The sequence below is a fragment of the Scyliorhinus torazame genome, chromosome 4, assembly GCF_047496885.1.
Source record: "Scyliorhinus torazame isolate Kashiwa2021f chromosome 4, sScyTor2.1, whole genome shotgun sequence".
In the NCBI taxonomy this organism is placed as follows: domain Eukaryota; kingdom Metazoa; phylum Chordata; class Chondrichthyes; order Carcharhiniformes; family Scyliorhinidae; genus Scyliorhinus; species Scyliorhinus torazame.
In genome coordinates, this window is record NC_092710.1 from 346132873 (window position 1) to 346150007 (window position 17135).

Genomic DNA, 17135 nt, shown 5'->3' on the forward strand with positions numbered 1-17135 from the left:
GCAAAGATTTTTAAAACGATGGATCTTCGCATCAAGCCTAATTGCCTGCAGCTGAGGCCTCAAGCTACCAATGCTACGTCCGCTTTTGACCACTGGCTAGCCTGCTTCGAAAGCTACCTCCGAACATCCGCTGAGGAACCCTCGGACGCGCAGAAGCTCCAAGTCCTTTATTCACGGGTGAGCCCCGACATTTTTCCTCTCATTAGGGATGCACCCACTTACTCCAAAGCGATGGAGCTCCTGAAGGGACATTACGTTCGGCCAGTCAACCAACGATACGCCAGGTACCTCCTGTCCACGAGACAGCAACTTCCTGGTGAGTCTCTGGACGATTTTTGGTGTGCACATCCTGGGGCGGAACTGTGACTGCCAGGCAGTTTCGGCAGTCCAGCACACAGAACATTTAATCCGAGACGGACATGAGGTCCTGCGAACGTCCGCCAGTGCCTTGTGGAAGGGGGTATGCTTGATCTTACGGGAACTAGGCAGCTCACGAACACGTTAGAAGTGGCCTCCCGTAACATCCAGTTGTACGCCCCCGACCGCACGGCACTCGTGGGCCCCACCAGCTGCCGACTCCAGCTCACCGCAAGCCTGCGCCGCGTGGCAGCCAGCCAACCCTGGGGGGCCCAAGTGTGATTTTTGCGGGCAGAACAAACACCCCCGGCAGCGCTGCCCGGCGCGGAGCGCGACCTGCAACAGATGTGGAAAGAAGGGACACTTTGTTTCTGTTTGCCAGGCCCGGTCGGTTGCTGCACTCCCCACGTGCGACCCAGGAGCGCCGCTATTTTCCTTCTCGCAAGCCATATGTGGCCCGTGGGCACTGCCATCTTCTTCTCTGCAGGCCACGTGCGGCCCGTGTGCGCCGCCATCTTTGATGCCGCCCGCCATGTGGGCGCCATTTTGGATGGCGCCTCAGGACCCCTGCTCGTCTGGCCGTTCATTGCCTGCCACTACCTCCACCACCGCTGACCAGCTGGGACCTCCCAGCATCTGCCGCAGCTCGCCTCGATCACCTTGGATCAGTCCCAGCCCCGCAACGTTGCGACCGCAACAACGACGGTGAAAATCGATGGGCACGAGACAACCTGCCTTTTTGACTCCGGGAACACAGAGAGCTTCATCCACCCCACGCCGGCAAGGCGCTGCTCCCTCGCAGTAAACCCCGCTACCCAGACAATCTCCCTGGCCTCCGGATCCCATTCCGTGGAAATCCGGGGCTACTGCATCGCGACCCTCACCGTCCAAGGCGCAGAGTTTACCAACTTCCTGCTCTCCATCCTCCCCCACCTCAGGGCTGCCCTGTTACTTGGCCTGGACGTCCAGTGCCACCTCCAAAGCTTAACCTTAAAATTCGGCGGACCCCAACCCCCCCTCACCGTATGCGGCCTCACGACCCTTAAGGTCGATCCACCTTCCCTGTTTGCGAACCTCACCCCGGATTGCAAACCCGTCGCCACCAGGAGCAGACGGTACAGCGCCCAGGACAGGACCTTCATCAGGTCGGAGGTCCAACAGCTTCTGCGGAAAGGGGTCATTGAGGCCAGCAACAGCCCCTGGAGAGCTCAAGTGGTGGTAGTGAAGACTGGGGAGAAGCACAGGATGGTCATTGACTACAGTCAGACCATCAATCGGTACATGCAGCTCGACGCGGACCCCCTCCCACGCATATCTGACATGGTCAATCAGATTGCGCAGTATCGAGTCTTTTCCACAGTGGACCTGAAGTCCGTCTACCACCAGCTCCCCATCCACCCAGAGGACCGCCAATACACTGTGTTTGAAGCAGATGGCTGCCTCTATCACTCCCTTAGGGTTCCCTTCGGCGTCACTAATGGGGTCTCAGTCTTCCAACATGAGATGGACCAAATGGTTGACCGGTAAGGACTGCGGGCCACCTTCCCGTACCTAGATAACGTCACCATCTGCAGCCACGATCAGCAGGACCATGACGCTAACCTCCAGGAATTCCTCCAGACCGCCAAACTCCTTAACCTCAGATACAATAAGGAGAAATGCGACTTTCCGCACCAACCGCTTAGCCATCCTTGGTTATGTTGTGGAAAATGGAGTTCTAGGGCCCGACCCAGACCGCATGCGCCCCCTCATGGAACACCTCCTCCCCTATTGCCCCTAGGCCCTGCAACAATGCCTGGGGTTCTTCTCATACTACGCCCAGTGAGTCCCTAACCATGCTGACAAGACCCGTCCACTCATTCAGTCCACAGTTTTTCCCCTGACGGCTGAGGCCCGCCAGGCCTTCAACCGCATCAAGGCAGACATCGCCAAGGCCACGATGCAAGCGGTCGACGAGACCCTCCCCTTTCAGGTCGAGTGCGATGCATCGGACGTATCTCTGGCCGCCACCCTCAACCAGGCGGGTAGGCCCGTGGCCTTCTTTTCCCGCACCATCCATGCCTCCGAAATTCGGCACTCCTCTGTCGAAAAGGAGGCCCAGGCCATTGTGGAAGCTGTGCAACATTGGAGGCATTACCTGGCCGGCACAAAGTTGCCTTTGTGGTGTTGGGTGTTCTGACACACAGATGAGCCAACACGGTTGTATATGGTACAACGCTATTTTATTCAAACTTACTATGTACAGTTTTGTCTTTTCACTCTGCACGTGGGGGTTCCCTGCTTGTGATGTTGTAACAGCTCTTCTCTGTTTCTTTGTCCCCAGACCTACTGAACACCAGGTGTCGTGCTCGTGCTTTTTATGTGGTTGGTGTTCTTGTCTGTGATTGGTTGTGGTGTTGTGTGCTCTGATTTGCCTGTTGGTGTGTCCATCATGATGTGTGTGTTTGAATATCATGACATCCCCCTTTTTACAAAGATATGTGCCTACGTGGTAATAAATATGATCGTGTCGTGAGTGCATCTAAGAGTGTGTGTGTGTCGTGTGCAGCATGTGCATATGACGGAACTATGTACATGGGGCGATGTCGGGTGCGTCACATGAACCAAGTTGTACCATAACATAACATAAATGCGAACGAGAGAAGAAGAAAAAAAAAACTTGAACAGTTGTCCAGTCAGACGACATCTGGAACGATAAACAACAACAGGTTATCATGTAAAATTGTGCAACTTGTTAAACATATGAACGGTATTATAAGTCCAGTCTAATGGGCTTGCGACGAGTTCGGGTTGACCGCCTCAAGGGTGGATCAAGAACCACCGGCTGCTGTGCAGGCATGGCCATGGGTGGCGATGGAAAGGGCGTGATGTGCGGCAGCTCCACAAAGTCATCCTCGGAAGCCTGTTGAGGATCTGGCGTGTGCGTACTGTGTGGCTGTGAGCGTGGAAGTCGGCGAAGGGCGCGCCGATTGCGGCGACGCACTGAACCATCCGGCATGCGAACCAGGAACGAGCGGGGAGCCACTTGTCGGAGGACTTTGGCCGGTGCTGACCAGCCACCATACGGTTGATGGACGCGTACTTTGTCTCCGGAGGACAGGGGGGGCAGGTCCGTCGCTCGTGTGTCGTACCGACTTTTCTGGCGATCACGCTGCATTTGCATGTTCCGAAGAACCGTCTCATGGTCTGTTGTTGGTGCCAGGATGGAAGGTACCGTCGTCCTGAGGGAGCGACCCATTAGTAGCTGCGCTGGCGAGAGACCCGTGGATAGCGGGGCCGATCGATAGGCCAGCAAGGCAAGGTTAAAGTCCGATCCGGCAGCAGCCGCCTTGCACAGGAGCCGCTTGGCGATGTGGACACCCTTTTCAGCCTTCCCGTTCGATTGTGGATGTAGAGGGCTGGATGTCACATGAGTGAAACCATATGCTGCGGCAAAGGACGACCATTCACGGCTGGCGAAGCAGGGTCCATTGTCTGACATGACAGTCCTTGGAATGCCATAGCGAGCAAATGTTTCCTTGCAGGCCCCAATGACTGCGGACGACGTCAGATCATGGAGAGGCATGACTTCCGGGTAGTTTGAGAAGTAGTCTATAATAACGATGTAATCTCTGCCGAGCGCGTGAAATAGGTCAACACCCACCTTCGCCCAGGGGGACGTCACCATCTCGTGTGGTAGAAGTGTTTCCGGAGGTTGCGCCGGCTGAAACCTCTGACAGGTTGTGCAGTTGAGCACCATGTTGGCTATGTCTTCATTAATACCCGGCCAATATACCGCCTCCCGGGCCCTTCGTCTGCATTTTTCGACGCCCAAGTGGCCTTCGTGTAGTTGATGAAGAATCATCTGGCGCACGCTGTGCGGAATAACGATCCTGTCTGATTTCATAAGGACCCCGTCTATGTTGGTAAGATCATCTCGCACATTATAAAACTGGGGGCACTGCCCTTTGAGCCACCCTTCCGTCATGTGGCGCATCACTCGCTGCAGAAGGGGGTCAGTCGCCGTCTCTGCGCGTATGTGGGCCAGACTAGGATCATCAGCTGGCAGATTTGCTGCTGTCAGAGTTACGTGTGCCTCAATTTGACGCACGAACCCCTCCGCATCTGGTGGTGTGCTCACTGCTCGGGAAAGAGTGTCCGCCACGATGAGATCCTTCCCCGGAGTGTAGATCAGTTCGAAATCGTACCTCCTGAGTTTAAGTAAGATGCGCTGGAGGCGAGGAGTCATGTCGTTCAGGTCTTTGTTAATGATGTTGACCAGGGGGCGGTGGTCAGTTTCGACCGTAAATCATGGCAGGCCATACACATAGTCGTGGAACTTGTCCAGTCCAGTTAACAAGCCCAGGCATTCTTTTTCGATTTGCGCGTAGCGCTGTTCGGTAGGGGTCATGGCTCGTGAGGCATATGCAACCGGGGCCCATGACGACGTGCTGTCTTTTTGCAGGAGTACCGCTCCAATACCAGATTGGCTGGCGTCTGTTGAGATCTTTGTAGGGCGAGTCGTGTCAAAGAAGGCCAGCACTGGTGCCGTGACCAGTTTGTGCTTGAGCTCCTCCCATTCCCGCTGATGCGATTGGTGCCAGTTGAATTCTGTCGATTTTTTTACGAGATGGCGCATATTTGTTGTATGAGAAGCCAGGTTGGGAATGAACTTCCCAAGGAAGTTGACCATGCCCAGGAATCTTAGGACAGCCTTCTTGTCAGCCGGTCGTGGCATGGCTGTGATGGCGCTAACCTTGTCTGCATCGGGACGGACCCCTGACCTTGAGATTCCTGGTCCCCGAGGAATTTCAGCTCCGTCTGGCCGAAGGCACACTTCGCACGGTTGAGACGCAGGCCATTTTGTCGTATGCGGGTGAAGACACGTCGTAGACGATGCATGTGTTCCTGCGGAGTGGTGGACCAAATGATGATATCGTCCACATATACACGTACCCCTTCGATGCCTTCCATCATCTGCTCCATAATGCGGTGGAAAACTTCAGATGCTGAAATGATGCCGAATGGCATCCGGTTGTAGCAGAATCTGCCAAAAGGGGTGTTGAATGTGCATAGTCTTCGGCTGGCCGGGTCCAGTTGGATCTGCCAAAATCCTTTGGACGCATCCAATTTGGTGAATATTTTGGCTCGCGCCATCTCGCTGGTGAGGTCCTCTCGTTTCGGGATGGGATAGTGTTCCCGCATGATGTTGTTATTCAGATCTTTAGGATCTATACATATACGGAGCTCGCCAGAGGGCTTCTTTACACAGACCATGGAGCTGACCCATGGCGTGGGCTCCGTGACCCTGGATAGGACCCCTTGGTCCTGAAGAACCTGCAGTTGTACCTTGAGGCGGTCTTTGAGTGGCGCAGGAACCCTGCGAGGTGCGTGAACGACATGGATGGCGTCCGGTCTGAGTCGAATCTTGTACGTGTATGGCAATGTCCCCATGCCTTCAAAAACCTCCTGGTTGTGAGCAAGGAGGGAATGGAGATTTGCGTGGAACTCAGCATCCGGGAAGTCGGATATCTCATCTGGAGAGAGAGACATAATGCGCTGTACCAGGTGAAGGACCTTACACGCCTGTGCGCCCAGTAACGAGTCCTTTGATGAGCCGACAACTTCGAAGGGGAGTGTGGCCGTGTGCATCTTGTGAGTTACCTGTAGCTGGCAAGATCCTATGGACGGGATGACGTTCCCGTTATAGTCAACCATCTTGAGCCGGGATGGCGTGATGGGTGGTTTGACCTTCATGGCCTGGACTGCAGAATATGCAATCAGGTTGGCGGATGCGCCGGTGTCCAGACGGAAGGCGACGCGCGATCGGTTGACCGTCAGGGTGGCACACCACTCATCGGCTGGATTGATGGCATTGACCTTGTTGACATCGATGACGGAAACGCGGAAGGCATCCTGGTCATCTGCATCACTTAACTGGAAGTCTTGATGCGTGGGCTGGACGGTCCTGACTTGTCTGCGAGATTGTCGAGGATGCGCCGGATCCATGGGTTGAGCCGAACGACAGTGGGCTGCGTAGTGGCCCATCTTGCCACATCTGAGGCACTGTCGGTTTTTTGCAGGACATTGCCCTTTTAAATGTAGAGCTCCACAATTGCCGCACGTCATGACGTCACGGCGTTCGTTGCGCCACTGCGCATGCGCAGTGCGATCTTGCGGTGGGCGCGCCTGCGCAGTGCGTCCCTCGTTGTGGCCGTTATTTTTGGCGCGCACCTGCGCGGGAGACCGCGAAAAGCGCGGGAAGCGGCCGCTGTCGTCCGGGCCGTGGGTCGGGAAGTAATCGACGGCCTGGATGCGTTCGACGTCGTGGGCGGCCTGGCTTGCCGATTCGACGGCTGGGGACCCCCTCCGTGCCAACTCGGACGCCTGAAATCGGGCAAAACGGCAGGTAGCATTTTCGTGGAGGACACAGGCTTCCACAGCAGACGCTAAGGTGAGGCTTTTTATTTTAAGAAGCTGCTGGCGTAGGCCACTAGAGGCAACGCCAAAAACAATCTGGTCCCTGATCATGGACTCTGTGGTGGTGCCGTAACCGCAGGACTGCGCTAGAATCCGGAGGTGCGTCAAGAAGGGTTGAAAAAGCTCCTCCTTACCTTGCAGGCGTTGCTGAAAGAGGTATCTTTCAAAACTTTCATTTACTTCAACTTGAAAGTGCTGGTCCAGTTTGAGGATGACCGTGTCATATTTGGATTGGTTTTCGCCTTCTTCGAACACCAGTGAGTTGAAGACGTCGGTGGCGTGCTGACCTGCGTAGAAGAGGAGCATTGCAATCTTCGTTTCATCCGAGGCACTCTGTTTTTCGGTGGCACGGATGTACAGGTCAAATCGCTGCCTGAAGAGCTTCCAATTGGTACCTAGGTTCCCCGCGACTTGCAACGGCTGCGGTTTGTCGGTGCGGTCCATGTCCAGAATGGCAGGTTAGTAGACAGGTATCGATCCACTCCTGTACCATGTGGTGTTGGGTGTTCTGACACACAGATGAGCCAACACGGTTGTATATGGTACAACGCTATTTTATTCAAACTTACTATGTACAGTTTTGTCTTTTCACTCTGCACGTGGGGGTTCCCTGCTTGTGATGTTGTAACAGCTCTTCTCTGTTTCTTTGTCCCCAGACCTACTGAACACCAGGTGTCGTGCTCGTGCTTTTTATGTGGTTGGTGTTCTTGTCTGTGATTGGTTATGGTGTTGTGTGCTCTGATTTGCCTGTTGGTGTGTCCATCATGATGTGTGTGTTTGAATATCATGACAGCCTTCATGTTCATTAACACACAGCGGGGCAAGATCAAAAACGACAAGATCTTGAGGTGGAGGATCGAGGTCTCCACCTATAACTACGAGATCTTGTATCGCCCGGGGAAGCTCAATGAGCCCCCTGACGCGGTACATGTGCCAGCGCACAAGTGGATCGACTCCAGGCTCTCCACTATGACCTCTGCCACCCAGGGGTCACCCAGTTCTTCCATTTTATCATGGATCACCAAGCAAGCCGTTGTGTGTTTTTTGGCAAAGGAGGCAGCCGCCAGCAGGATTTTCTGGTCCCCTTGTTGCCGGGAAACCCGAGGCTGGGGTGTGCCAATGGTGGGACCAGAATATCCCGCCGGAGTGAACAGCTGGTAAATATTGTCCATTTAATGCTCATTCCTACATGTGTCACCTGCATAAAATGTTAATCTTAATTACCTTTAATTTTAATCCATTGAGACTGAGAATTCTGTGATGAGTAACTAACCTCTTGAACCCCAAAGTCTGTCCACCATCTACAAGGTGCAAATCAGGAGAATGATTTAATACTCCCCACTCACCTCGATGAGTGCAGCTAGAACAACACTCAAGAAGCTTGACACCATCCAGGACAAAGCAACCCGCTTGATTGGCATCCCATCCAACACCTTACACATCCAATCCCTCCATCACCAATGCACATTGGCAGGAGTGTGTTCCATCTACAAGGTGCTCTGCAGTAACTCACCAAGCCTCTCAACTTCAGGGACCCAGGTTCAATTCCGACCTCGGGTGACTGTGTGGAGTTTGCGCTTTCTCTCTGTGTCTATGTGGGTTTCCTCCGGGTGCTCTGATTATCTCCCACAGTCCAAAGATGTGCAGATTAGGTGTATTGGCCATGCTAAATTGCCCTTTAGTGTCCAAAGGTTGTGTGAGGTTACTGGATTGTTGTGATGGGGTGGAGGTGTGGGCTTAAATCGGGTGCTCTTTCCAAGGGCCGGGGCAGACTCGATGGCCTGAATGACCTCCTTCTGCACTGTACTATGATTCTATGGCTCCTTAGACAGCACTTTTAAATCCTGTGACCACTACCACCTCGAAGGACAAGGGCAGCAGATGCATGGGAACCATCAACTGCAAGTTCCCCTCCAAGCCACACACCATCCTGATTTGGAAACATATAACCAACCCTTCACTGTAACTGGGTCAAATCCCTCCCAGCAGCACTGTGGGTTTACCTACAACACACAATCTGCAGCAGACAAGAAGGGAGTTCAACACTACAACCTTCTCAAGGATAATTAGGGATGGACAACAAATGCTGGTCTAGCCAGCGATGGTCACCTCCTTTGAACAAAAGTAATATCTGAGGCTCTCAGCAAATTTACGTTAATTTATATTTTATGTAAATAATTTCACAGATTAACTGTCTGAAATCCTGATGGAGAAAGAATTGTTTGAATTCAGAATGATGTAAGGGTCCATCATGTTTATTCGCTTATTTCCCCTTTCTTTTATTTTGCCGGTATCATTTTGATCCGTGGTGATTCACGGACATGTATCTTTAAGTCAAGCAGCAGAATTCAGAAGCTACAGGAGACAACACTCTACTAATCTCTGATAGTTTGCACAAGAGTTTCAGACTTGTCAGCACGAGAGAGAGAGAGGTGGGCTGGGACTTGGTTTGATTGATTGGTTAGGGGCCAATGAATTGACCCAAAGGGATGTACTCTGCCCAGTAACAGGTGGTGATTGGATCCTGTCCCAGTGGAATGGTTTTCAGAGTCCCAAGGAGTTTCAGTTTGACTCCTGGACACAGAAAAACCAGGACCAGTTTTCTCTCCTTTTCCAGAAAGGCTGTGAGTGCTGTATTCCTGAAATTGCAGTGAACCAGCATTTATGGATGTAACTATCGGAAAACAAATACAGACTGTAAGCAAAGACCAGGACTGTCTCTATATCCAGAGTGCTGTATTCCTAAAACTGCAGAATCTGCAGTAAAAAAAACCTTTAACTGCAAACAAGGTTTGAAGAGGGGCAGGGTGCTGGAAACACCCATCTGAAAGAAATACTTTCTTCTCTTTTACTTATGTTTTTTGTTGACCCACTTTCTTCCCCTTTATGTTTGTCTGTCATTGTGTGCGTGTGCGTTGTGTGTATAGAGGTTGGTGGCAAGTTAAAGTGGGGAATTAGGAATTAGATAATAGTTAACCAGTTGTATATGCTGCATGCTTCATTATAGTTTTTGTTATAAATAAACAGTAATTGTCTTTACATTTACAAACCTGGTGACTGTAATTATTGGACAGCTAAGGGCCAAAGACTTTGGGTATTTTTCTAACTTCATGCCCCACACACACCATCCCAGCCAACAAGGTGGCAGCAAGGAGAGCGACCCCAGAATTCACGGACACCGAGCTCGAGACACTCCCCCGGACGCCATGGAGGAGAGGTGAGCCACCCTGTACCCCGGCCCGGGATGGAATCTGCCAGCCGCCACCATTCATCGTGCCTGGGCGCAGGAGGCAGAGGACGTCAGAACCACCAGTGACCGGCCTGCAGTGGTGTTCAAAAAAAATAATTGCATGGCCTCCTGAGGGTGGTCAGGGTGAATAGGCAGCGCTGTGCACCTGGCACCAAACCCCCTCCTCCCCTCCAACCAGGTGCCCTGGAAAGTGGAGCTACTCATGCCCTGGGCTGCATGCGCCAAACTGTCTAACATTCTGCATTTTCTGTCCCCCTCCCCTGACCCCCGGGAGACCATCGGACTTGCGGACCCTCACTGTGGCAGAGCAGTAGGCCCTGGACGTGGTCAATGGGCCCAAGGAAATTAACATCGCCCGGGTGGAGATCTGCCTCGGATGAGGAAGTGAGACCCCACTTAGTTGCAGTTCCCAGAGACACTTGTGTCAACCATCCACACCCCCACATTACCTGCACCCCCACATCACCCCTACACCACTCCCACCCGCCCCTGGCCCGCAGTTCAATCGCGTGTCTTGTCTTGTGTCTTGCAGGAGCTGCTGATGATGGAGCGGGTCCTTCTGGTGTCCCCCGTCCCCAGCCACAGCCACAACCAGAACCCACCCCATGTGCCGACAAGCGATCGATGACACAGACACGGAGGGGACCCATAGCCTGAGATACAGGATACTGAGACTGCGCCAAGTCTCACTGTGACAGTGCCTCCAACTTCTGGGTCTGTGTAACATCAGCAAATGATGGCACCATCTCCCTCTGGGACTGGGTCATCTCCTGTGCCACGTCAGCCAGAATGCTATCAGCTATGCCCCATTTACCTGGGCCACGCTCAGGAGCGCCGCTGCAATGGCAAGGTGGCTCTGGCATATGGCTGCCTGTGAGAGGGCAGCCCTGCCCTGGGCATCAGCCACCGCCTGCACAGAATGCCCCAGGCCTTGGAATGCTCATCCAGGGCCGTAACCTTCGCCGCCAAGGCCTCCACCGCGGACGCCACTCATGCGGTGTTGGTCTGGGTGGCATGCATGGATGGCACCAACTCCTCCTGCATGCAATTGGACTCCTCCAACTGCTCCTACAGGTGTCCGATGCTCACAGATCACCCCTCACATAGTTCTGGCTCGGCATCTCTGCATTCGATGGGACCGTCCGTTACCCATCTGAATGGCAGCTAGTCTCTGGGGTAGGCCCACCCTCTGACTTTCCGCCCCCTTGGGAGTTCCTACCTCCGCCTGCTGCACCGGAGCAGCTGTGTGGTGCGCACCAGATAGTGTCCCAGGAGCCTCTTTCACGAAAGTGCCCATCCGAGGTGAGTGTCTCTGGGATGGTGGAGGGTGTTGGAACCAGCTGTGAAGGGAAGTCAGTGTCATTCTCAGACTAGAGCTCTGGGGTGTCCCAGGATGCCCCGTTCTTGTCTGTCTCATCCTCATTGCTGGTCGAGGGTTGTGGCTGAGTTTGGGAACAGGGAACACCAGAATAATAATAATTGGCTAACCCCATCACCAGCAGGTCCTTCGGGGCACAAGACAAGAAGCATCGGCTGACCGGGGGGGGAGGGGTGGGGGATGCAGTGGGGTTGTGTGGGGCAAGGTGAAGTGTGGAATCGAACCTGGGACCCTGGAGCTGTGTAGCAACTGTGCTAACCACGTAGTGTTGCCACCTGTACCCAGGCCTGGCAAACGGCAGCAGCTGGCAGGCTCCTTCCCAGGCCAGGGCACCGAGTGACCTGACTCTCCTCCACCGTGTCCAGGAGGGATCATGCCCGGCTTCGGTGAATCGTGGTGCCACGGGTCTTGCTGCCATTTTGTTGGCTGGGATGGTGTGTTTGGGGATTGAAATGTGTATCAGCAGCTGCAGCTTGTCAGCCTCCTGAGTGTCAATTGCAAATCCCACACCGTTTCTCATCGCAATCGATTGTGTTCCACGTAGTGTTGGTGCTAACCCCTTAACAGTCACTGAATCGGCCCAGCTGTGGCACCATTTTGCTGCCGTGGAACTCCACAAATCCTGTCCTGGCGTCGGAGGAATGAGGTTCTGACTGCCAATATTATATATCTTCCACACTCCACCCCTCTGACACTAGATACAATGCTTCAAAAATATTTCATTGGCAGTGAACCGGGTTAAACATCCTGAAGTTGTTGCAAGCACCTGTTATGGGTCAGGGAGAATCCCAAAGTGTATCAAGGAGTTCACCTGACCCACAACTTTTACTAGATTGTGGTATGGGGAGCACATGGACCACTCTACAGGTGTGGTATAGCAGAAATGGAAAAGTATTTTTAAAAACAAAACAATGTTTATTCTATGAACTAAAGTTAACCTTTTTAAAACAAACAGTGAATATCTTAGTAACCATTAATTCAAAGATAATCCCCAAAGAATACACACTAAGTAATCCTTTAAGCTGTTCTTTTAACATCCAAAAGGCTAAACAAACCTTTAAACAGGAGCACATTAGGTTCACATTCATGATTGAGAACATTTATAATTCTGAATTCACCAAATGATCCAGCGATAGTCTTTGGATGGCAGAGATCAACAGGACAACTCTTTGTTTAACTTCAACTGCTGCTCACTGGAAAACTCAGACACACCCAAGCTTTTTTCAAAGTGAAACTAAAAAGCAGAACCAGAGCTCAGCTCCACCCACACTCTGACATCACTGCAGTAACATGAGCAGCTAACCATTTCTTAAAGCAACATTCTCATGACACACCATATAAATGCAATGATTTTTTCTTTGTTCAACTATTCATTGGTGACATAATGGACAAAGGGGTTGGATTCTCCGATCCTCCAGCTATATCCGCTTGGTCTTATGACCAGAAAGCCAGAAAGTAGGCACCACCCCCGCACCGATCCACCGTCTGGTGGAAGGCCAGCAGCCGCTCAGCGTAAAGCCCCCTGCTTTACCTGTGGATACGGCTTCAGAATGGCGGGCGATTTCGGCGATGGCGATCAGAGAATCCCTCCCATCATGTGGATTTCTTAACCTAAATTCCAACACCATTTTCTGAAGATTTCAGTTGCCCACCTATATTTTTCTCTGGTGCAAAATGAACTTTGTTAGCAATGCCAGTGATATCCCTAATTGACCTTGAGAATTGGAAAGTGGCCTCAGTCTGTGTGGTGTCGGTACAAATCACAGTACTGTTCGGAAGAGAATTCAGGGATTTTTACCCAGCAGGATCGAGGGAACAGTGATGAAAAATGGGTTAAAATGATATGGGAAACAGGTCGGAGGGTGGATTTGAGTCCAAGAGATCAGCCATGATCTGATTGAATGGTGAAGCAGGTTTCAAGGGCTGAATTGTCTACTTGTGCTCCTAATTTCTATGTTCCTGTGTTCCTATGATATAGTTCCGGGCTGGTGTATGGCTTGGAGGAAAACCATAGAATTTACAGTGCAGAAGGAGGCCATTCGGCCCATCGAGTCTCCATCGGCCCTTGGGAAGAGCACCCTACCCAAGCCCACACCTGCACCCTATCCCCATAACCCAGTAACCCCACCCAACTCTAAGGGCAATTTTGGACACTAAGGGCAATTTAGCATGGCCAATCCACCCAACCTGCACATCTTTGGACTCTTTGGTCATGTGTTTGGAAGGCGTTGTTAAAGGACCCTTGGTGAGTTACTGGAATAAATCTTCTGGATGGTAAACACTGCTACCACAGTTGTGGAGGGAGTGAATGGAGTGCCAGTCAAGCTTTGCCCTGGATGGTGTCAAGCCTGAGGCTCGTTGAGCTGCATTCGGTGCACGCGCCACCACATTCCTGATTTGTGCCTTGTGTGGTCAGGCTGTGGGAAGTCATGAATTGAGTTACTCACTGCAGAATTCCCAATCTCTGATCTGTTCTTGTAGCCACGCTATTTCTGCTCTTCCTCTAAAGCATTTGCCACATGTCAGGTGTGCTGTATTCTCTGCCCAAAGGTGGGTCCTTGGCCCAAAGGCGGGTCTTTGGCTCATTGCCTATTAATACTTCATCCTCAGCTGTTTTCTTGGCAATTTCTGTCAGTCAGTTTGCCACTCAGGAGTAGGTCCCAAATTTACCTCAGCCAGAATGGGAATTGAACCTGCGATGTTGGCATTATTCAAAACCACATGCCAGCTCCATCCAACCCAACTGATCGAACCAGCCGTTCTATATAGTTTGGCATATGTCCCAATATCTATTCTTTTTATGAACAATTTTATTACCTCTATTTACTTTAAAAACATAAGTTGATGTTGTTTATTCTCTTGTGAGGAATAGGTCTGACAAATTGACATTCATTACATCCTCAGCAGCTTTTATGAAGAAAAATATTTACAACAGTGTGGGTACCTTTGTCCACTGCCAGAGGATTCTGCTGGTGGCAACAAGTTTTGTTATCATGTTACTGATTGTCGGCGCGAAGTTTCTAGAAGATTGAAAGTATCCATTTCCAATAATTCCTGGCCAAAATACAAAAAAAAGTCCAATCTTGTTATTTCCATGAATAATTAGATTTAACAAAATGCAGCCAACAACTTTGATTTTCTTCTCTCCTCGGGAACAATGCCACACTCTGAAAAACTCAAGTAATTCAGGAGACTAGAAAATGACTACGACAAGATTCAATGTCACCAATGTTTTTAGAGGAAATAAATACTTGTGGATTTTATTCTCACCATGAATAGGAGAGTCTCTTGCAGGAAGTTCAGTTCGCTGAAATAAGTGTTATTCAGACTATCCTAAATCTCTGAGAGATACTGCATCTAATTTTCCACTATTCACGGTGAATTCATGAGAATGCACTTCAGATGACTGCTTTCCTTGATAATCTTTCTCAATAACATGCTCTTTTCCCAAGTGAAGTTCGCAATTATGAAATATAGAACATAGTACCTAGAACATACAGTGCAGAAGGAGGCCATTCGGCCCCTTGAATCTGCACCGACTCACTTAAGCCCTCATTTCCACCCTATCCCCGTAACCCAATAACCCCTCCTAATCTTTTTGGTCACTAAGGGCAATTTATCATGGCCAATCCACCTAACCTGCACGTCTTTGGACTGAGGGAGGAAACCGGAGCACCCGGGGAGAACGTGCAGGCTCCGCACAGACAGTGACCCAGTGGGGAATTGAACCTGGGACCCTGGCGCTGTGAAGCCACTGTGCTAGCCACTTGTGCTACCGTGCAGCCCAACAAAAAAGGACAGGAAAGACCAATTGCCTCTTGTGTGTCAGTGATGGATGGAATGGATATTGGAGGTGGTGGAATGGGTGCGAATCAAGCAGGCTGTTTTTTCCTGGATGCTGTGCCTGGGGAAAGCGGGCAGCATAATCAAAGACCCCTCCCACCAGGCTTACTCACTCTTCCAACTTCTTCCATCGGGCAGGAGATACAAAAGTCTGAGAACACGCACGAACAGACTCAAAAACAGCTTCTTCCCCATTGTTAACAGACTCCTAAACTGACCTGATTAACACTACACCCCTGTATGCTTCACCCAATGCCGATGTTATCTAGTTACATTGTGTACCTTGTGTTGCCCTATTATGCATTTTCTTTTATTTCCTTTTCTTTTCATGTACTTAATGATCTGTTGAGCAGCTCGCAGAAAAATACTGTTCACTGAAACTCGGCACACGCGACAATAAACAGACAGTACTGGGGCAGGAGGGACCTGTACCGTTGGGACGGTCTTCACCTGAACCATTCTGGGAACAGTGTTCCAGCGAATAGGATAAATAGGTTGGTCACAAGGACTTTAAACTAGCAAGTTGGGGGGAAGGGAAGGGTAAAGCTATGGACAGTATAATGGTTAATGGAGAGCAAGGCAGCAGGTTACGTGACAGGTTATTATGTATAGATAAGGTGAGGGATGCCGTTAGTGGGATGCCAATAGGTGAGGGATGCCGTTCGTGTCCCTGCTGATTTTACCTGCAGGAAGTGCTGCCATCTCCAGCTCCTCCAAGACCGAGTTAGGGAACGGGAGCTGGAGTTGGATGAACTTCGGATCATTCGGGAGGCAGAGGGGGTCATAGATAGCAACTTCAGGGAATTAGTTACACCAAAGATTGGAGATAGATGGGTAACTGTAAGAGGGACTGGGAAGAAGCAGTCAGTGCAGGGATCCCCTGCGGTCGTTCCCCTGAGTAACAAGTATACCGCTTTGGATACTTGTGGGGGGGGGACTTACCAGGGGTAAGCCATGGGGTACGGGCCTCTGGCACGGAGTCTGTCCCTGTTGCTCAGTAGGGAAGGGGGGAGAGGAGCAGAACATTAGTAATTGGGGACTCGATAGTCAGGGGCACAGATAGGAGATTTTGTGGGAGCGAGAGAGACTCACGTTTGGTATGTTGCCTCCCAGGTGCAAGGGTACGTGATGTCTCGGATCGTGTTTTCCGGGTCCTTAAGGGGGAGGGGGAGCAGCCCCAAGTCGTGGTCCACATTGGCACTAATGACATAGGTAGGAAAGGGGACAAGGATGTCAGACAGGCTTTCAGGGAGCTAGGATGGAAGCTCAGAACGAGAACAAACAGAGTTGTTATCTCTCGGTTGTTGCCCGTGCCACGTGATAATGAGATGAGGAATAGGGAGAGAGAGCAATTAAACACGTGGCTACAGGGATGGTGCAGGCGGGAGGGATTCAGATTTCTGGATAACTGGGGCTCTTTTTGGGGAAGGTGGGACCTCTACAGACAGGATGGTCTACATCTGAACCTGAGGGGCACAAATATCCTGGGGGGGAGATTTGTTAGTGCTCTTTGGGGGGATTTAAACTAATGCAGCAGGGGCATGGGAACCTGGATTGTAGTTTTAGGGTACGAGAGATTGAGAGTATAGAGGTCAGGAGCACAGATTTGACTTCGCAGGAGGGGGCCAGTGTTCAGGTAGGTGGTTTGAAGTGTGTCTACTTCAATGCCAGGAGTATACAAAATAAGGTAGGGGAACTGGCAGCATGGGTTGGTACCTGGGACTTCGATGTTGTGGCCATTTCGGAGACATGGATAGAGCAGGGACAGGAATGGTTATTGCAGGTTCCGGGGTTTAGGTGTTTTAGTAAGCTCAGAGAAGGAGAAAGAAGAGGGTGAGGTGTGGCGCT

The 17135-nt window shown here is 51.3% G+C and overlaps 1 protein-coding gene across 1 annotated transcript in view; it reads right to left on the minus strand.

Moving 5' to 3' along the window:
• The window catches only part of LOC140411508 (dynein axonemal heavy chain 8-like), a 2059122-nt gene that overhangs the window by 589753 nt on the left and 1452234 nt on the right, over positions 1-17135 (minus strand). The window contains exon 57 of the mRNA XM_072500594.1: positions 14389-14498. Coding sequence (XP_072356695.1) covers positions 14389-14498 — 110 coding nt within the window. The remainder of the gene's footprint in view (positions 1-14388; positions 14499-17135) is intronic.